Source organism: Lynx rufus, unplaced genomic scaffold (assembly GCF_022079265.1).
Source record: "Lynx rufus isolate CCGP_SWC_20201006 ecotype Redwood Valley unplaced genomic scaffold, mLynRuf1.p SCAF_19, whole genome shotgun sequence".
In the NCBI taxonomy this organism is placed as follows: domain Eukaryota; kingdom Metazoa; phylum Chordata; class Mammalia; order Carnivora; family Felidae; genus Lynx; species Lynx rufus.
In genome coordinates this window covers 15,218,418-15,240,590 of record NW_025814833.1, presented here as the reverse complement: position 1 = coordinate 15,240,590, position 22,173 = coordinate 15,218,418, and the positions used below count along the sequence as shown (strand labels likewise).

The following is a 22,173-nucleotide window of genomic DNA, read 5'->3' as shown; positions in this document are numbered from 1 at the left end:
TTTCCGCCTGTGTGTTCCTTACCCCCAAACTTCTTTTTCTTTTAGAAAACTGTAACCGTTTCAGACCTCAGCACTGCAACATATAATGGAAGTGCTTGCGGGGAAGACCAGAATGGTCCCAAAATAGCCGTGCAATTTGGATCCGGTTTTTCCTGGGTTGTGAATTTTACAAAGGAGGGGTCTACTTACTCGATTGACGGTATCTCATTTTCCTACAACATTAGTGACAACACAACATTTCCTGATGCCAAAGATAAAGGTAAACTTAAGAATTAGATTTGTGTTCTGTTCTCTTACTCTTTATTAATAATACAAATGTAAATGACTTAAAAGTCATCTGTATGCATGACTGTCTTCCTAACTAGAATGGAAAGTTCACATCTTTGTTTCCGCCCCACATACAGCAGTGTTCAACACAGTGATGATATTTGCTGTCATTGTTTGCGTACTTTGTTTTTTTAACTTTTTTAAAAAATGTTTGTTTATTTTTGAGAGCCAGAGCACAAGCGGGGGAGGGGCAGAGAGAGAGCGAGAGACACAGAATCCAAAGCAGGCTCCAGGCTCCGAGCTGTGAGCACAGAGCCCGATGCGGAGCTCGAACCCATGAACCACGAGATCATGACCTGAACCGAAGTCAGCCGCTTAACCGACTGAGCCACCCAAGTGTCCCTGAGTGCTTTACTTTGTACTAGGTAGTACCCTAAATGTGTGACCAGCTGCGTCTCAATCCAGAGCAGCAAGCCTGGGAAGTAGATACTGTCTCAACTTTACAGGTAAAGGGAATGAGGCTTAATGAGATTAAATAACTTTCCCAGAGGTTACACAGCTAGTAAGTGGATGAGCTGGTGTTTGAACCAAAGTCTGTTAAGCTACAGAGTTCATGCACTTGACTATTATCATTTATTTCATTCAGTAGTGGGTAGTTCATCAAATCTGAATGAATGAGAAAATCCTTTAGCTGATAACTATTTTAAATATGTACAAGTTCAGTAACCTGAGATCAGCAGAAATGCTTCATCTTTAGATCTTTTTACCACTTAGATAAGATTTTGATTGAAAGCTAAGTGATTAAGTAAAGGCCAAGTGAAGTCAACATCTGTTGTTATTTTGAGACAATTTCAGGTCAAAACGAATTTGGGAAAGCATTAGTAATAAGGCATTCTTGTAACCCTTAGAATCGAAATGTGTACTAGATTTTTTTTTTGTACTAAACATTTTGAAGGCATGGATAGTGGAGGTTTCAGTTTTGTTAGGGATAGAATTCTCTCCTTTCTTTCCCTTCTACTGAGATTTGGGTTAACGTGGTAGCCGAGCATTCTTCACAGATAGGATTTCATTCTGACCCCAAAAACACAGGCAGATGACCTTCAGTTGTGAGGCTTGGGGGGTGAATGATTTACTGGAATTTATGGACATCAAAAGGCCATATTTTCAAGACCCAGAAGTGAATGAGCTCATGTAAAACTTGGGAGGTAACACGGACTGAGACCTGGAAATCAGTCCTAGTTTTCTCTTTCTTAATCTTAGTTTGAGAGGGTAACTAGAGCGAGTCTGTTACTGGTTATCTTACATATTTAGCCTCGTGCCTGACATTGTCTTTTAGAACTAGTATAAGACTTGCCCCTCACCTTCAAGGAGCTTTAAAACTAGTTGGGGACACAAGGCAAAATTATTTTTCCAAGTTATATGGAAAAAAGTAGAAAGCATTGAGATAGTGTGATTTGTTGTTGTTTGTGATTTTGTTGAGGGGGTGGCAACAGGAAGAAAGCTGTAGACCCTCTCTCTCAAAGTACAGAGTAAACTTTGCAGATGGTATATACTTCCTGAGCCCGTCTATGAGTGCCCATGGTTAAGAGTGCCTGATCTGGGGCTTAGTCGATTAAACGTCCAGCTGCGACTCGGATCATGATCTGGTGGTTCATGAGATCAGTGCAATCTCAGTGCCCGATTCTCTCTCTTTTGGGATCCTCTCTCTCTCTGCCCCTCCCCTGCTTGTGCTCTCTCTCCCAAAATAAATAAATAAACTTAAAAAAAAAAGTGCCCTCACAAGTGGTCTCATTAGGAGCAGAGAGAAAGGAGAGGTCAGTGTGCGTTGGAGGGGTGAGAAAGCTTGGTATAAAGAAGGACCCGAGCTGAAAACTCAGCTAATGGTCGAATTTGGGTAAGTGGAGAATTTGGGCAGAGGATTTCCAGCAGGGGGAAGCGTAGCATGTGGAGCAGTGTTTGGAGAGCTGCCTGATTAAAATAGAGGCTGTGTGTGTAGCAGAGGGGAAATCAGGCTGGCTGGGTGCAGTGGGTCTAAATTATAGGGGGCCTTGGAAGCCAAGGAAAGGCATTCAGCTTGATGGGGTAGGCATCGGGGAACTGTTTTAGGTTTTGAAGCAGGAGGATGCCATAACCAAAGCAGACACGGTAGTTTATAAAGAATGTTCTGCAGGATTAATTTGGAAGTGAGGAGACTGCAGGCAGAGATGCCAGCTTAAGAGGCTGTTGTGGTCACCGAGGGATGACGTAATGCGTGCCTAGACCAAGGGGGCGGCCGGAAAAGGACAGATCTGACAGATCTGAATGGAAAAACTGGGGACTCCAAACACCTAACTCACCTCCTTTTTCTTTTAAACATGGGGAGGATGCAGTTTTTTATTACTAACATCTCTATACTAAGATATTTGAAACTATTGAGAATTTAAAATGGTTTCCTTAAACGGACTGTTGGGTTTTGATTTAGTGTTTTATTTTTAGGTGTCTGATAATTGAAGTAAGTTTGAAGCTGCTGTTTTCTTTTAAAATTTTTTTTCATGATTAAAATACAGAAAATTGCAGAGAATAATAGACCTCCGTGTACCCATTACCCAGAATTTATTAAATTGCCTTTTTTTTCTTATTTGCCTCATCTTTTTTACTTATTTAAAGAAATAAAACCTTACAGATACATTTGAGGTTTCCTTTGTACTCACTGCGACCCCAGAGCCATTTTCCTCTCTGCCTCCCAAGAGGCAGCCACTCTTATGAATGTTGAGTTGTAGTCTTGCTATGCATGTGTTCATATTTGACGAATACACACATATTCATAAATAAAAATAGTTTAAAGAATTCATAGTCTAACTGCAGGATGTCTACAGATTGTTTTTAAGGTCTGTCTATGTAAGATAGGTCAAGTGTCCATTCATTTATGTTGACAGTGAGAAATGATTTTGGGGGAAAAAATGTTCTAGTCGTTGGTTAAAAAATGTTTTTCCCTGTAGCCATTAGGGGGCGCCAAGACAGCATTATTTGTCTGCCTTGCTACATGATGGAGAGCATGGAAGGCAGCCTGTATTAGGGACCTTAAATACCTTCCTTCCTTGCCGCTTCTCCGCAAGAAATGAAGCCATTTGGGTGGATGACTGTGATCATAGTCTTTTAAAGTTTCAAAACTCTTCGGAATGGACATAGCTCATTCCTTTCACATTCTGAAGATTTCCTGAAATGGAATAGTCTGTAAATGCTATCCAGGAAGAGGTTTCAAAAGCTCATTTTAGTTACTGCAACTTCCTCTGGGATAGTAGCACAAAAATAAGGATTTACTGTAAAATCCTTGATTAATCCATCTTTTTTCCTTCCTTGAGCACTAAGCCCTGTTTTTTTTTTAAGTTTATTTATCCATTTTGAGAGAGACAGAGACAACACGAGTGGGGGAGGGGCAGAGAGAGGAGGAGAGAGGGAGGATCCCAGGCAGGCTCCGCACCGCCAGCACAGAGCCTGGATACAGGGCTCAAACCCACGAAACCGTGAGATCATGACCTGAGCCGAAACCAAGAGTTGGATGCTTAATGGACTGAGCCACCTAGGTGCCCCCAAGCCCTGTTGCTTCTACCTTAGATATGTATTCAGTTTGGCCTCTTTGCTGTTTCTTCTGCCACTCACCATCCTAATTCAGGCAACCCCTTCCCCTTTTCCCTTAACCAGGTCAGCAGCTTTCTAAGCACTTTCCCTCTTAAATGACTTTTCTTAAAAGTTTTTCCCCTGCCCAGCCCCCACGATTTTGCCATCTTCCTGAAAATAAAGGATATGTGTGTTATTTATTTCCAGCTTTAAAAACTGGAGCTAACTTGGGGCGCCTGGGTGGCGCAGTCGGTTAAGCGTCCGACATCAGCCAGGTCACGATCTCGCGGTCCGTGAGTTCGAGCCCCGCGTCGGGCTCTGGGCTGATGGCTCGGAGCCTGGAGCCTGTTTCCGATTCTGTGTCTCCCTCTCTCTCTGCCCCTCCCCCGTTCATGCTCTGTCTCTCTCTGTCCCAAAAATAAATAAAAAACGTTGAAAAAAAATTAAAAAAAAAAAAACAACTGGAGCTAACCTTCCACTGCTAACAAAACAAAGCCTAACCTGTCCTCAGCTTATTTGGTTTGCTTCGGTGTGTGGCCACCTGCAGCTCGTTTTTCCTTCTTAACCCCCATCGCGTCTTTCCTCTTACTCCCTATGTTTCAGCCACAGTGACTTTGTCATTTCCTCAACGCGCCATGTGCTTTGTCACTTGAGGATGGGGTTAAGACAGGCAGACGGAAGGAGAAGAAAGTCTACACATGTATTTACGTTATTGCTTTTCTCCTACCTTCTTGGAAATGGCTGGTGTTAATCTTGTTTTACAGGGATCTTGACCGTTTATGACCCTGTGCGATTCAGAATTCCATTGAACAACATCTTCAGATGCAATAGTTTATCGACTTTAGAAAAGGATGATGTTGTCCAGTACTATTGGGATGTTCACGTACAAGCTTTTGTCCAGAATGGCACAGTGAGCACAAAAGGTGAGTACTTAAAGTATAGATACTTGGGTCCTAATTTAAGGTTGGAGTATACCAGCTGGCTTTAACTGAACTTGTTATCTGAAAGCATTTCTTTTTATTTTTTTAATTTTTTAAACATTTATTCATTTTTGAGAGACAGAGTGTGAAAGGGGGGGGAGGGCAGAGAGAGAGGGAGACACAGAATCGGAAGCAGGCTCCAGGCTCTGAGCTGTCAGCACAGAGCCCAACACGGGGCTTGAACTCGTGGACTGTGAGATCATGACCTGAGCCAAGGTCGGACGCTTAACTGACTGAGCCACCCAGGCACCCCATGAAAGTATTTCTGTCCTGAGATTTGTTCATGGTTTACGGTGGACTGTAAAGTTTTTGTAAAGAGTGACAATTCGTACTCTTGTGGAACTTGCAATTTTTTAAAGTTTACTTATTTATTTTGAGGTGGGAGGAGAGAGAATCCCAAGCAAGTTCCACACTATCAGCACGGGGCCCGATGTGGGACTCGAACTCACGAACCGTGAGATCATAACCGAGCTGAAACCAAGAGCCAGATGCTTAACCGACTGAGCTACCCAGGCACCCCAGAACTTGGAATTTTAAGTTGATGACGTACCTGTTAGAGGATGGTTTTTAAAAAATGTCTCACCTATAATGTTTTCAGCTGATCAAACCTAATCTTTGTTTGAACAAATCCTCAACTAGCTTGATCATCAGCTCTTTAGCTTTTGATGATCTAAGACCACAGCTCAGGTTGTGATCTTAGGATGATCTTAGACCAACCAGAGGTTGGGTCCTACTCGGTTAATAATAGCAATGGTACTTGTCTCCTGGCTACCATGGGGCTGCAGCTGAACATCACTTATGAGAAGGTTAGTTGTCTATTTTTCTTGGTACGTTCTTCTCGTATTTCCTTTCAAATACGGTATATTCTACGTCTGGCCCAAGAGTCCTGTTACTAGACTGATTCTGTTTTAATATATGTACTGCCGAAGCAAGCACTAGACCGATTCTGGTTTTCATTTTAAACTTTATTTATTTGTTTTGAGACAGAGAGGGGGTGAGAGTGCGAAGAGGGGAGGGGCAGAGAGAGAGAGGGAGAGAGAGAGAATCCTAAGCAGTCTCCGCGTTGTCACAGCTTGTGTTCGAAGCTTGAATTTTATAAACTGCTTTTGTAACTTAATATATGACTTTATGGAAATGTCGTAATTTCTCATTCACGAGCTCTGGAAAACTACCAACACTGCCTAAGGGGAGTTTGAAATGTGTCTGATTTGCTGTAGGGGTGCTACCAAAAAATGGGTTTACCATTTGAACCCTTTAATGATCTCTAAACTTTTTTTCTGGTAAACACTCTCCTTCCTTATAGTGGCTGTGTGCGGGGAAGAGGAGGGTGGGCCTAGGTAGGAGTAGAATGTTTTCAAACTTAAATCTCTCCATGTGTCTGGGTGGGTCAGTCGGTTAAGCGTCCAACTCTTGGTTTTGGCTCAGGTCATGGTCTCACGGTTTCATGAGTTTGAGCCCCGAGTCGGGCTCTGGGCTGGCATCAGGGAGCCTGCTTGGGATTTTCTCTCTCTCTCCCTCTTTTTCTCTGCCCCTCCCCTGCTCAAGCTGTCTCTCTCAACATAAATAAGTAAAACGATTTTAAAAAAGCTTAAATCTCTCATCTTCACATCAGAGGCAGGTGAAGTTCTTTGGGAATAAAGGGACTTAAGGGTCTACAAATGGGAGTACGTGGCCATGTGTAAGTAGATACGGCGTTTGTGTCTGGTGTGTCATAACCCTTAGAGACGGTGTGCATCTGAGGCAGCAGTTGGGGAACCTCTGTAGTACCAGGGTGGCCCCTGCCCCTAATGTAACCTTTAGACTTCTGTTGTGAGAGATATTTTGTTCTTTCCTGGCCTTATGAATTGAGGAAAAGTCCCCTTTAGTTTATTTTGTCCTTTGTTTCTTTTAGAATTTCTGTGTGAAAAAGATCGAACTTCAACCACTGTGGCGCCCATCACTCCCACCACCACACCGGCTCCTACTACAACGCCCATTCCAAAGGAAAAACCAGAGGTTGGGTCCTACTCGGTTAATAATAGCAATGGTACTTGTCTCCTGGCTACCATGGGGCTGCAGCTGAACATCACTCACGAGAAGGTTAGTTGTCTATTTTTCTTGGTACGTTCTTCTCGTATTTCCTTTCAAATACGGTATATCCTACGTCTGACCCAAGAGTCCTGTTACTAGACTGATTCTGTCTTAATATATGTACTGCCGAAGCGAGCACTAGACCGATTCTGGTTTTCGTTTTAAACTTTATTTATTTGTTTTGAGACAGAGAGGGGGTGAGAGTGCGAAGAGGGGAGGGGCGGAGAGAGAGGGAGAGAGAGAGAATCCTAAGCAGGCTCCGCGTTGTCAGCACAGAGCCCATTGCAGGGCTCGATCTCACAAACTGTGAGATCATGACCTGAGCTGAAATCAAGAGTCTTACTGAGCCACCCGGGCGCCCCTAGACCGATTCTGTTTTAAACAGAGATTTGATGTTGACTTGTTGAGGTTTGATTAGTTTGGAGTTACACAAAGAGTTAATGTCACTGTCAAGGCCTTGTCTTGGCCAGCAGGAAACCTAGCTGTATCCAGGACTCTTTGGGGTTTGGATTGTATTTACCATCAGCAGATCGGAGTACAAATAGTTGATCTTTATTTCAGTCCGTTTAAAATATGAATCCTTCGCATTTGTATCTGAAGCGCAGTGTAGGTTGATGATGCCAGGAACGGCGCAGCTGTGTCTCCAGCTCTTTGATGACTCAGGTCGGAGAGATGCACTCCTCTAGCTGCAGTGCTCCGCTGAGGCTACAGAGGGCGTGCCGGCGCCCAAGCCCGTTCCCAGAGTCTGGCGACTTAAACAAGCTGGACAGATTGGCCCTTGTGCTCCATAAAAATGTGTCTTGTCATTTGGCTCATTGCTGAGGAAGCTTCCCTCTTGTTTTTCTCTCTTTTTTTTCCTTAAAGTTGTCTGAGTCCTAGCTTGAGAGCCCGTGCCAACTTTGTTTGAAAGTAAGACACCATGAACCTAGGTATCCAGACAAAAGGACTTTCTGTTCTCCACCGACGTGGCGGATTAGAGTATAAGGTTTTGCCGTGGACTCGTATGGTTAATGTGTACTTTTCTCCCTCTTCTTCCACGACAGGTTGCTTCGATTATTAACATCAACCCCAACACAACCGACTTCACCGGTAACTGCCATCCTCAGAGCGCTCTGCTTAGGCTGAACAGCAGCAACATCAAATTTCTTGACTTTGTCTTTGCCGTGGTGAGTAACAGACTTTTCTAAGATTAGGTTCGTTTTCTTAGGAACACATCTGAAAGTCTAAACAGCTGTGTGTTTGGCGGGGGGTTGGCTATTTAGCTGTATTTTCCATTTCAGCACTACTTAATTATAAAGTGTAGTCCATTGATCAGCTTTCATCCCTGAGAGTCACCTCAGTGGTCCGTGGGTTGTATTAATGTTCACCAAAAGTGACCGTTCTGCCGTCACACAGACTTTAGGATAGGAGCGAGAATTAACCCACCTCCCCCCCCCCCCCGAAACTCTGTAATCCATCTCATATAGATATACTTAATCATAAAGTGTGCATGAATTTATATGTCATGTATTTTATAAAAGATAAAAAGTAGTTTCCATAATATTTTTCTCTATTACTGGTTAGAAAATTCGTGTTTGTCTGCTATAATATCTTAGTGCTTTTTGGAGGCTCTACTGTTTGTCACAGTACCAGCAATGATAATAGTTAACATTTATTGAGTACTTGCCATGTGCAAGGCTCTGGCTTAAGTACTTAACACGCATAAATTCATTAAATCAAGATAGTTTATAATGGCAGTGTTTGGGATTTTGTTCATGCTCAAATCCAGGGCTGAGCCCTGGGAACCTTCTGCGGAGCCTGCTTAAAATTCTCTCCCTCCCTCTCTCTCTTCCCTTCCCCCCACCAAATAACTAAACTTAAAGTGGGATGAGTGATAGACCAGAAGAAAATACAAAGCCTGTGGGAGTATAGAGGAGGCAGTGGTTCATTTTGGGTGGAGGAGAGTCAAGGTTTCACGGAAGAGATGACATTTGAGCTGGACCTTCAAGGATGGGTTAGATTTATACATATGGAGCTAAGGGGAGTAAGTGGAAAAGTACAGGTACTTTCTGGGTAAAGGAACACAGTCAAGACCAGCTAGGAGAATGAGGCATGTGGCATGTTTAACGAAAGATGGGTATGGAAAAGTAGTTGGGACAAACTGTGAGGAGCCTTGAATGCCACGCTGAGATGTAGCCTAAGTCAAGGAGAGAGATAGCCTCTTTTATGCTTCCTCCTGACATTTCTCTGCGTCTCTCCCTTCCATTTTCCTTCCCCATCTGTCACCTTTCTTTCTGGCCCTGATTCCAGCTTGCGTGACCTCTTACCTGGATTGTTGAAACAGCCTCCTAACTAGTCCTTCCTCTTCCTCTCCTCCCTCAGTGTTCTTCTGCATCAGCGTAACCTTCCTGCAGCACAGCTCTTCCCCCAGAAACCTGCAGTGGTTCTGTTTTACCAACAAGATAACCTCTAAATTCCACGGCAGTGTATTTCCAGTGTCTCCCCCGGCACCCCCCGCCCTCACCATGCAACGTAACTTGCATGTCCGGCTTTGTTTCCTTCTCTCCCTTCTCATGAATCCCACGCTCCCCTCACCCTGTGCCCTGTGCACTTTCAGTGAGGTAGGAGAGCATAGTAGTAATCAGTACATAGGCTCTGTAGCCAGACTTCCTGGGTTCAAACCCCACCTCACTGACTACCAACCATATAGACTTGGGGAAAATCACTTTAACATCTCCCTACTTCGATCACCCCATCCCAGACCGGGGCATTTTAATTATTCGATGTGAAGTTTTAAGAACATTGCTTGGTACTGAGTACGTTTCAAATGCTAGCGTACTTGTGACGATGCTTATTTTCTGGTTACCTTAGCTCATGCTGTTGCCTTCTCGAATACCCTTTCCTGCTTGTTTCCTGATTAAGTCCTACTTAGTTCAAATGGCCTATCCCTAAGCTTGTATCACTTTGCTTCTTTCTTACTTGGATGTCATCTGTCTCCTTTTAATTTTTATAACTTGTCGCTGTCTTTTTTTTTTTTGCAATATGGTTATTTCTTTATGTATTTATCTTATCTTTCCTGGCAGATTGCAAACATGGTGGGGGTGGGATCTGAGTCTGGTTCACGTGGCCGGCTCCCTGGAGCACTCAGATAATGTTGCCTTGTACATGCTAAGCATTAAAATAATTAGAATGACTGGCTGATCAGATGAGTGCTTCACAAAGATAATAGCAGCGAAGGAAAGATCCCAGCTGGAGAGGCTGAAAAGGCGGGGAGGGAGCCCAGTTAAGAAGAGACTGTTGAGATCCAGGCTAGAGGAGGCGAGGGCTCAGCAAGTGACACGAGGAATAAAATGAGGGGCTGAACTGTTGAGTGTCGAAGAGCCATGTGACTACACCTTTGGTCCAAAAATGGGAACAAAATGCAGAGGAAAAAAGATTCTGTCACGTTTTACTTCATTGCAGTTTATTCTCTTGCCCCGGGGTCTAATCTGTGGCTTTATTTTCTGGATAATAGTATTAGATTGCTTTTTGTCTGTAGATATTAACTGTACCTGTGGACAGTTGCGATGTGTTGATTAACTCGAAGCTCTTTTCCTAACAGAAAAATGAAAACCGATTCTATCTGAAGGAAGTGAATATCAGCATGTATTTGGTAAATGGCTCTGGTAAGCAAAGCATTGGCCTCGGGGACAAGAGTGGGCTGGGTTTCACTGAAGAAATAGAAACCATAGCTGTCTTGTTACCAAATAGTACCTTATGTAATGCAACAGAAGACTCTGTGTGGAAATTGTACCTCGACCACACATGAAAATCAGTAACTTAAGTCTCCCTTATTTTCAAAGTGTGGTGGCTAATAGTCAAGGATGTGACTGATTTTTTTTGACCATAGAAACCTCTATAGAAAGAAAGGAAACCTAGTGGTCGTAAGAATGGCTTTTTGTGGGTAGACCCTGTACCCCAAGCTTCCATACTTCCCTGGAAAATTCTGAGGACTGTCCCATTTCTTAGGTCGACAGGATGAGATGTTACTAACAGGGGCGCCTGGCTGGCTCAGTCGGTAGAGCATACGACTCTTGATTTCAGGGTCGTGAGTTCATGCCACACATTGGGCGTAGAGCCTACTTTAAAAAGAAGTTACTAACATGTCTGTTTTCCTTAAAGTTTTCAGCATCGCAAATAACAATCTGAGCTACTGGGATGCGCCCCTGGGAAGTTCTTATATGTGCAACAAAGAGCAGACTGTTTCAGTGTCTGGAGCATTTCAGATAAATACCTTTGATCTAAGGGTTCAGCCTTTCAACGTGATGGAAGGAAAGTATTCTACAGGTAAGAGTTGAGCAAGTTCTGTTGATAATTTATGTTCTCATGTTGACTGATAGGTGGCTTTTCCTTTGACTCATGGGCATCGAAGCATTGAAATACAGAAATATGAATTCACCTCTTGTGACTCTGTTGGAGAGTTCGCATAGCCTTGAGCAAGTTGTGTGAACTGTATTTGGCACATCGGTTTGCTCAAACTAGATTTTTTTGTGTGGATCTGAGAACCATTTGCACCTAAGTTCTTAAGGCTAAAAACTGATGGAAGCTTTCAGTGAGCTTAAGTGAGCTTAAGGTACAGAAACTCCTAGGTTTTAGTTTGTGAGAAGGATGGCAGCTTTGAGCATCTTGGATCTGTTTTTGGGGGGCCATCTTCTCGTCGGAAATATTTTCATACGCGAATAAAAGCAGTTGGGTCTTATTTTGTTAAGACAAAAGATTATGATTAGCAAAGCCTCAAATACCATGAGCAGTGTTTTGGTCAGCCAAAATGACTTGGAGAGTTTTTAAAAGCATGTGCCAGTGTGAATGAGGTTTTTTTGGAAGATCTACTCAGGGCTAATGGTGGTATTTATCAGATTTTTTAATGAAACCTTTGTGGAGGGCTCAGTTCAGTGCGTTGATATGAATATGAAAGATGCATTTGGCATTACAAGATTAACATTTGCACACAGGGAAAAAAAGTACATAAAATTCCTTAATTGACTTGTCCTTTTAGACTGATTACCTAAAATTGGGGGTTTGTGGATCACAGCTCTGCTGAGCAGAGCCATTCAAACCGTCTGCATCCTTTTTAACAATTAATTCTCTGGTTTAGAAGGAAATGTGGAAGCTGTGTTTAAAAGCAAATGTGCCATGAGCCCCTGAACTGCTTTTGCAGTGGTGCTGAATCCCCCTGCCCGACCTGGTTAGGCTAGGGTAAGTGGGGGGCCTTTATCCCACCATTCTCGTGACCGGAGAGGTCAATCACACTTAGAAATTGTTTTGAAGCCTTCCTTTTCCCTCGTCAGTTTTGCTTATGTACTACGATTATTTTGATCCTTTCATAGTTTTATTTTTGAGTCTTTATCTAGCTCCCCTACATTGTTACCCTAATTTTAGGCCCATATTTGTGTTTAGAATTGAAAATCATTTTCAGTGTGATAGCAGCTCGGGTCTGCTTAGCTAGTCAGCTGTAATAGAGATAGACATGGGCTGCGTTCCTTTTCGGATCTGAAACTTTGGTTTTTTTGTATGTAGAGTTAAAAATGGTACCCAAGGGAATATACAGCATTTAATCCTGGTAATGGATGTGTAATGTACTCATGGAGCTAGGTTCTTGACCATGGGTACCCATAAATATGATATACTTGACTGTAGAGGAGGAGGAAATAGACTTGCAGTAAGGTAAAAGAGTGTTGATTGGATTGTACTGGATGGGACTACTCTCCAGAAATAGACAAGCTAGCCCGTGTGGGCTGCCAGCCCTGGGCAGGTTGATAAATGCAGTAAACACACACAAATTAGTAAGAGGTCCCAGTCTCTTGACTTCTGTAGCCATTAAAATCATACACTCTAGGTCAGGGATCTGCAAAGTGTATTTGTAAGGCACAGACAGTAAGTGTTTTTAAGTTTGGAGGCCATATGGGCTCTGTCACAACTATTCAGTTCTACTGTTGTAGCATGAAAACAGCCACAGGCAATAAACAAATGAGTGTGGCTGGGTTCCAATAGAACTTTATTTATGGATACTGAAATCTGAATTTCATATAATTCTCATGTGTCACAAAATTTCTTCTTCCTCTTTTTTTTTAAAATCATTTAAAAATGCCGAAAAGCCATATTTAGCTCTTGGGTCAGATTTGGCCTCCAGGCTATAGTTTGCTCTCTGCTCTAAAGGATTCCAGAGCCATCACGGTTCTAATCCCATGATTAAACCTTTCTGATCTGTGCTCAATTTCCCAAAAGACTCTACTACCACTAAGAGGCTAATCTGGCCATGTAGAAATGGGTTGGATTAGTTCTCTTCATTTCTGGTAAAGTAACATTCCTCTATTTTGGAAAGGACTTGAAATATGAAACACGTACACGTATGTATGTGCTTACTCAGAGATATAAAGGAGTATATATGTATTCATATACGTGAATACCTATATTCATACACACACGAAAGAAAAGACCAGTAAGTTTTAGGATTTTAATTCTAGAGCAATCCATAATTTTCTGTAGCTTTATCATTACAATATACCTGTCTTAGTTACTTAACGTTGATTTCGTAAGAGCGTTTCTGACTTTTGAATCAACATCTTTTACTTTTGGACATTCATTTTTGATTATACTCATTATTTGTCACACACTTTTTCTCACCTACAGCCCAGGAGTGTTCGCTGGATGATGACACCATTCTAATACCAATTATAGTTGGTGCTGGTCTTTCAGGCTTGATTATCGTTATAGTGATTGCTTACCTAATTGGCAGAAGAAAAAGCTATGCGGGATATCAGACTCTGTAATACTGATCCATATGTGATCTCTGTTACAAAATAACAAAGCAAGTACAAGTTCCAACATGCAATACTGTTCAGTTTGAGGTATATTTTAGTTGCAGTTCTGATCTTAGAATGGGTGGTGTGGGGGATTTCGAACTTAAATAAATAGAGCCCCCCCCCCCGAAAACTATAAACTACACATTAATCACATGATTTTGGGTCTTTCCCCCCACCCAGCCAAGGAATTTAAAACTTATTTCCACGGCAAAAAAGCATGTGTGAAATCACCTGGGTTATTGGTTCTACTCTATTGTCTTGAATTAGTATTTCTGCATATTTGCTCTAGGTATTCTGGTGAGCAATCTACAGTTCAGGAAACAGATTTCAAAAAGAGATTTTTTTTTCCTACATGGAGTCAAAATTGACACAGTGCATCCTACAGTGGATTTGTACTTGCTCCTTTTGCATTTTTTTGTGATTTTGTTTGCAGGTTAACTTAGCTACCTTGGCATTGCTGCATATTTGACCTATGAGAGATATGCCAATAGATTTGAACAGGGTCTGGTATTATGTTCTTAGCGATGAATGCTTTTCTAATGCCTTTTGAATACATTTGTATTTAATGTGGCTGTAATGACAAAAGATACAAAAGCTGTATAAATTTTGGAATAGGTGTTAATCTTGTTTAATCCTTTTTTTTTTAAAAAAAGAAAAAAGTGGATTTCTTTCGATCTTTTAATGGCAAGACACAAGACTATTCCAACTGGGCATTTCAATCCATTTTCTAGGTGCTTTAGAGATAATTGCTAGGCAGTGCCAGTTTGGGGCGTTAGACCTTTGTACCTGTAAATTGGCCTCTACACGCAGTGCAGAAATCAATGTGGTTTCTCTTTAGCCTTGCAGTATGCTTCTCGGTGGTAGTATGCTCTTTCTTTTCTTGTGTTTTTTTTTCTCTTCTCCTTTCCTTTCCTTCTCTTTTTCTTAAAGAAGAAATGCCAGGATGTCCTAGAACCCAGACAAAGAAGTGCACTTACACTTAGAAAGTAACTCGCACCTAACCTAAAAGTCTTGGTCTTTTCTTAGTCCATTAAAAAGTTCTGCTTTCTTCCAGCTTGCATCGATTGCTACAGCATTTACTAATTTGACTTTCACATTTAAATGGTTCTGTGCTAATCAAAACTTAACGTTATTATTGTTCATTATGATGGAATCATTACTAATTCATGTACTTTGTGTTCAGTTTTGTGCCCTGGAGAGATGCACCAATTGTCCACTTATCATGCACTGCCTAATGTTTATATGAGAAAGCAAAACATTTCAGCTTGATAGTTAACACATCAGGTAGTTTTCACTGCTCTAGGAGACCTTTTTTTTTGGTATTGGAATGGCTGAGCAAATATTTAAAAGTTTTTAATATGCAGCCATATATGGAAGGGAGGTTCCTGTGACTTTGGAGTGGGAGATTATGTGCCCCCACATTCACTAGAAAATGGGATATGTGGGTTCCAAACTATGACTGATGTTGAATTACTTTGGTAGTCTGGCTATATATACCACACACACACACACACACACACACACACACACAGGCAATTGCATGTTAGCATGTGTATGTCTATAGGTATCTTTCGAGTTATGCTGGAGTGGCAAATACTTTCTCCCACTTAGATTTGCTCTCTGCTTAGAGTAGCCTGAAACTCTTACTGGCTCAGAATCAGATTCTTGGCCAGCCCCTCCCTTAAAGCTACATTGAGCTGCATTGCCAGCTTAAGGCACTTTTTAAAGACTAAATATAAATCTGATTTTTAAAAGTTATTTTTTACTTTAAATAGTGTTCTAGTGTAGGATTGTTAACCTTACATGAATAGATAATGCTTATAAGAAAATGGGCGTTAGATATTTCTCATGAGTCAAAATAAAGCAGCTTTTTATTTGAAAATAAAAACCGGAAGCACAAGTGGGTGGCGCTTGCTTAATGCTGTTGATGTTTCTAAAAGTTTTTACATTTAGATTATATACCTAATTCATATTAAAATACCTCTAATTAGCACTGTTTTGTAGAAAATCTGACTTCATTGAATATTTTTGTATTTTACATGGGCCAGTTTATATCCTCTTACTTACACTATTACTTTCTATAGCCACATGTTCTTTGTACCTTTTGTAGTTTTGTTCTTTGTACTGGGTTTACACCTTGCTGGTCTCACATGCTATTTGATTCTAGGTGTTTCTCATGTTTTAGCATTTGTATAAAGAAACTGGTCCATGTAAATACTTTTCATGTTTTTTTCTCGTATGTTTAAACCACTAGTTGATGTATGGTGTTTAGATATTTGCCTGTCCAATTTGCTCAACATACTGCTTCTAAAACAAACAATAAAGATTCTTTTATTTCTTAAGGAAATTTGCTCACATTTTTTCCCGTTGGTTAAAGTAAAACTTTTGTATACTTTATGATGATGATTTCTTCCAAAAGGGAAAACTTTAGAAAAGCTTAGAAGTGGAACTAAGTTATTTCCAAAATATTCTGTGTATTACCATCTGGAAGAGTGGTCCCGTGCATCGGTCTGTAGTGATGCTGGGCTGGCTACAGATTAAGAATCACCTGGGAAGCTTGTTAGAAAAATTCACATGCCAGCCTCAATTCCTAGAAGATTTCACTTAGCAGGTCTGGGTGTGCGTGTGTGTGCGTGCGTGTGCGTGTGTGTGCGTGTGCGCGTGTATGTGTGTGTAAGCGCTCCAGTAAGATCTGGCATGTAGCCAATTAGAGAACCAGTGATCTGGAATATTTATTTCATAGGAAGAGCTTTAGAGTATCTCCCTGTTCACTTTTCTTTTTTCCTTTATATTTATTAAAAAGATTTTTAATGTTCATTTTTGAGGGAGACAGAGAGGGGCAGAGAGAGAGGGAGACCCAGAATCCGAGGCAGGCGTCAGGCTCTGAGCAGTCAGCACAGAGCCCGATGTGGGGCTCAGACTCATGAACTGTGAAATCATGACCTGAGCCGAAGTCGGATGCTTAACCGGCTGAGCCACCCAGGTGCCCCTCTTTGTTCACTTTTCTCAACTCCCTAAGTTGAGGCTGATATTTAATATCTATAGATAGTAGCTGTACATTGCAGCCATACAAACCCAGCTATTGATCTAAACCAAAATAAGATTGGGTGCAATCACTCTCTCAGATCACCCTAAAATACTTGAATCGTCCAATTTTCACCTAGCTTCCCAGTCACCTAGCACACACAAAAACTTGGCAACCTGGCGTTGCCAACCTCACTTTCCTCTGGATTGCCCACTTCAGCCATGTGACTGCCAGTTAATTGTCACAACTTCCAGCTACTAGCTGCCATGTGACTTTGGCCAAGCTGCTTAACTTCTGGGGTCTCCATTTCTTCATCTGGGGGCTGAGGGCTTTAAAATCCTGTTACTCTTGATTTCTTTGAGTGATAGTTTCCATTTCAGTGAAAATTTTGAGTATTTTTAGAACAAATCTGAAAAGAAGCTACTAGATATAATCAAGAGCATACTTTATATACAGCGTAAAATATACCATCTGAAGCTTCTTGCACTTTTCAGGAGGAATTCTTGTAAGAAAGACCCAGATATTTTTTTAAGATTTTAGCATTTCATCTTTGTTTCTTTAAGTAGATAATGTTAAATTATCTTGGGCTCCTCTTGCTCCCACCCATCTCTTTTATTCTGGTAACTAGCTTTCTGCATCAATAATTACCATATCTTGTTTTTGAAAACTAGTATAGACATGTTTGGGTAATACTGAGTAGCTTCAAGTATCTTCAGATTCATGTGATACACTTCAAACAGTTTGTAGATCTAAAAGGTATATAATTAGGTGTCACATAAGACTATGATTCTTAGGGCACCTGGGTGGCTCTGTCAGTTAGGCCTCCGACTTCGGCTCAGGTCATGATCTCACGGTTCCTTTGGTGAGTTCAAGCCCTGCATCGGGCTCTCTGCGGATAGTGTGGGGGCCCCTTCAGATCCACTATCCCCCTCTTTCCCTGCCCCTTCCCTGCTTGTGCACCTGTGCACTCTCTCTCAAAAATAAACATTAAAAATTTCTTTAAAAAAATACGATTCTTAATGCTGATTCTTCCAAAGAGAAATTTTGAGACAGTTGGTTTTTAAGATGAGTTTGTTTTATATTTTGTCACAAATGTATATCTCAGCTTTCCGACTGAAAACTGTACACTGAAAATAGTTTTTGAAAAATTTCTGAGCTAATGGAAAAGTGAGGATTAATAGAATTTTTAGTCTATATGAAACTTTTCATTGAAATTTCAGCGGCCGTGAAACCTTTTTATCTTTAAAAATCTTCAGTGCTTCTGTAATTAATTATTGAACTCTTCCACAAATACACTCTTTGTTTCTCCAGAAATATTTTCAGTATGGGTCTCAAGTCTACATTTTGCAAATATATCAGGTCAAAATGACCTGAGAGATTTTCTTTCCTTCAGGATGTGATCCTGTTAAAATTACCGTTTTCCAAAATTTCTTTCCATCACCTAAAGAATTTTTAAAGGCTGAATTCGTAAAATCAATAGTTATTATAAATTAATACTTCACATACTAATTGAGAGCATTTTAAGTAAGTGACAGCATCTAGAAAGGTCTTTGTATTAGTGGAATTGCCTTTTTGATCTACTCTGGGAATATTTGTCTTACATGAAAGCCTTATTGGCAGTATTTATGAAAGTCGTTTCAATACTAGGTCAAATACCCAATTTGGGAAAGAGAGGACTATGAATCCGTTGCCAGAATAAGAAATTAATCTGCTAATGAATTTTTTAAAAACCAAGTTATATTACATCCAAGGCATAATACTTTATGGTTCATGTCACCTCATAGTTTATATGCTGGGTGGTAATTTGGGAAATTGAAGGGGAGGAGTCAGCTCACCGGGTGCTCCTGCCCATATACTCACAAGTCACATCTGGCAATCTCAGCTATCTGGATCTCTAACAGAACCAAGAAGCAAGTAAAAAAGATCATTGAGCTGGCAGCCAAAGCCGATATCATAAAGTCCATAAACTCCAGGATTGCATCCTGTTCCCAGTTATTGCCCCAGAGGCTAGCAAAAGCTTGGCCCATTTCTTAAATGTAGGCACAATCAGAATTGCCTTGTAGCCTGTCCATTCTTATTTCGACACAGTTCTAACGAGCTTAATTATCTGATTTCTCAAACCCTGGTAGATTGCAAGCCAGGGCAGTAAGAGGCAAGGAAATGGAAAGTAGAAGTGATGGGTCAACATCCCAGCTGCCTTCCTCTGCAGGTGTCCCTCCATCTGTACCATTGCTTCCTCCTCTCCACTCTCAGTAGCTTTTCTTTTCCTGCTCGGTGCTTCCAGGATCCCATTTCACCTGCCTCCTAGGCGACTTTGTACCATTGTCTTCAGTCAGTTGTTTGTTTTGTTGTTGTTGTTTGTTTGTTTTAACTTTTTTTAATGTTTATTTATTCTTGAGGGAGAATGAGAGAGACAGAGTGTGAGTGGGGGAGGGGCAGAGAGCGAGGGAGACACAGAATCCGAAGCAGGCTCCAGGCTCCGAGCTGTCGGCACAGAGCCCGACGCGGGGCTCAAACCCACGAACTGTGAGATCATGACCTGAGCTGAAGTTGGACGCTTAACCCACTGGACCACCTAGGCGCCCCGTCTTCAGTCAATTGTTAATGGCTCTTTCCCTTGGTCTACAGACTGTATTTAAGTCTCTTCCACCCTAAAGCTAGCCTTTGTCTTCTAACTACCTACTTCCTTGTCCTCTCTTCTTCTAAACTTGTCAGAACGACTACTGAATGTTCCCCATCCCAAGTCGTTGATCTCCCAACCGATCACTTTCCTTTTGCTCCTAAACCTATAGCAATTGGACTCACAGCCAACACCTTCCATATTGCTAGAGATCCAGTAGGTTCTCTAATATTTTTCACTATTCTTCCATGCTGATTGAAGCTGTTTCCTTCCTTGGCTTCTGTGGCACCACTTTCTACATGCCTTTTCTATTTCTTTTCCTTGCTCCTTTATTCCTCAAATATTAGTGTTCCCAAGGGTTTTGTCTCTGGTCCTTTTTAAATTCTGTTTGCCCTTGCTGAGACATAAATGTGTCCCTGGTTTTTATTGTCACTTAGGTTCATCAACCACTCAGTTGGGACACCGGCAGGCATCTTAAACCCAGAAGATCCAAAACTGACCATCTCCCTCTTCCACATATTTCTCTCCACCCTGTCCACACTCACAAAAATAAAATAGATAAATTAAAAAAACCCAGGCCACACACATAAAAATAACTACAAACAAATCTGAATGCACAGATTCTCCCTCCTGTATTCCCTATCATGATGAACGGCACCGGTATCTACATAATCACTCAGGTGTGGAATTGAAAGCCATTTTATTACCTCCTACCACACCCCCAATATCTGTGTGGTCAATTCTGCCTTCTCATTGGATCGCTAGTCTGTCCCTTTCTGTATCTGTGCTTCGTTAACCCGGTTGGGGACCATATTATTGGTCTTCTGGCCTCTAGCAATAGAGACGCCTCCTCACTTCCAGTCCTGCAGCTGCCGTAACTTCCAAAACAATATCCTGGTTAAAATCTTACTACGCTGTTTTTTTTCCCCCATCAGTATGAGGCCAGGCTACCTAGAGCATACAATGCCTTTGTGAGCTGGTCCTGGAGTCCTTTTTCTGCTGCTTTTCCAGCCAAGAGTACCTCTTGATCCATCCTAGCTATGCCGACCTGCTTGCATTTCCCCTGAAATGCCATGTTTTCTTGCCCTCCATATTTTGGTCTGTGCTGTTTCATATACTTGGAATGCCCTTCCCGCATTATCTGCATGGTTAATTCCTACTCATAAATTTTTTTTTGGAGAGGGAGGAGAGGGGCAGAGGGAGAAGCAGGGGGAGAATCCCCAGTAGGCTCTGTGCTCTCATCACAGAGCCCAACACGGGGCTCGATCTCACGAAGCACAAGATCATGACCTGAGCTGAGATCAAGAGTCTGACGCTCAGCTGACTGAGCCACGCAGGCGCCCCGGTTCCTGCTCATTCCTCAGTCACCAGTGTCACCCCTTTCAAAGTATGCCTTGTGTAACAAGGCCGAGTTGAGTGTGCCTCTGAAACACTTCCATGGCCCTTTGTGGGCTGCCGCCCCATCACAGCACATTTTGAGATCCTAACCCCTGCTTTTCTTGTCTGACTCACACCAGAGGCAGGCAGCTATGCTATCAGGGTCAGCTTCTCCTTTCTGCTCAATGACCTCAGGTTGCTACGTGTTGAGTTCATATGTCTGCTTTGTATGGCTGTTCAGTTGGCTCCTTGCATTAATGCTTCACAATCTGCAGTGTTCTGGGCACTCTGCTGCTTCTACATTATAACAGTTGGCCTCTGAAAGCTCACAGCCTGGTCATCAAGGAAAGATTCATTCTGTGTATCATTATCTTCCGTTTCAGAAACCTGGGAAGTGTATGTGATCAGTTTATGTACCTTTCATCCAAAATGACTGCATTTGCAGGGGGGCGGGGGAGGTCCTTAAAAGTGTACGATTTGGTTATTTGGAAAATCGCTTTGGTGGAACATCTCATTTGCCGATACGGAGGGCCAGTGACTTGTTCCCTTGGCGTCAGAGACAAATACGCGTGTCAGGAAGTGTTGTCATTTTAACCTAACATTTGCAGATTTGAAATTTTGTCACTGTTTCTGTTCTCAATTGTCCTTTCTCCATGTCTAGCTCAAGACTGCAGTGCAGATGACGACAACTTCCTTGTGCCCATAGCGGTGGGAGCAGCATTGGCAGGAGTACTTATTCTAGTGTTGCTGGCTTACTTTATTGGTCTCAAGCGCCATCACGCTGGATATGAGCAATTCTAGAACCTGTAGTTTGATTGATTATATAAAAATACATGCACATAAGATTTTTTTGCCTTTCAATTTTGAAACACGTTGCTCTCTTAAGACTGATGTGTTGAAACTTTTGAAATCAGTCCCAGCATTTAGAGATAAGTCTTTATGAATAAAAACGATTCTCTTTTATCAGCTTAAAATTAAATACTGTATTTACTGGTCCTGAAGACAAACTGGTTAAAAACATTGGTGTGTGGTGTGTTAAGGTCTACCCTTTTAGAAGCCTTGGCCAAATTTTGATCCTAACCTCAGATGCCTTAAACTTATTAACCTGGCCATTATAAGAATAAAATATGTAGCTGTCTCTTAATGGAATTAATAAATCCTGTTTCACTACCGGTGTTCTGTTTTAATATTAGAACTATCCTGATTTAAACTCATCACAGTACTTTTGCATATAGTTCATTCAATAAATATCGATGTGACATAAATGCCCATCAAATATGCTCAAACTTGGTTTTTAGTCGAATGTCCTCAGGACCATCAACATTTTTTAGGTTATGTGACTTGCTGTTTTCTTTGAGTTTGATTTAAGGATGAAGCCAGGATCTCAGGCTTGTGACTTTTCCCTGGGTGAAAAAC

General features: G+C 41.6%; 1 protein-coding gene across 2 annotated transcripts in view; it reads left to right on the top strand.

Moving 5' to 3' along the window:
* LAMP2 (lysosomal associated membrane protein 2) overlaps positions 1-21,927 on the top strand; it is a 34,926-nt gene extending 12,999 nt beyond the window's left edge. Inside the window, exons 3-9 of one of the 2 annotated variants that reach the window (XM_047081895.1) lie at positions 46-259; positions 4,629-4,787; positions 6,736-6,923; positions 7,958-8,080; positions 10,495-10,558; positions 11,055-11,219; positions 21,419-21,927. In XM_047081895.1, coding sequence (XP_046937851.1) covers positions 46-259; positions 4,629-4,787; positions 6,736-6,923; positions 7,958-8,080; positions 10,495-10,558; positions 11,055-11,219; positions 21,419-21,558 — 1,053 coding nt within the window. In that variant the 3' untranslated portion in view covers positions 21,559-21,927. Of the gene's footprint in view, positions 1-45; positions 260-4,628; positions 4,788-6,735; positions 6,924-7,957; positions 8,081-10,494; positions 10,559-11,054; positions 11,220-13,562; positions 16,078-21,418 lie in introns of those variants that run through there. The other variant, XM_047081897.1, reaches the window with a different exon arrangement.
* Positions 21,928-22,173: the final 246 nt, after the last annotated feature.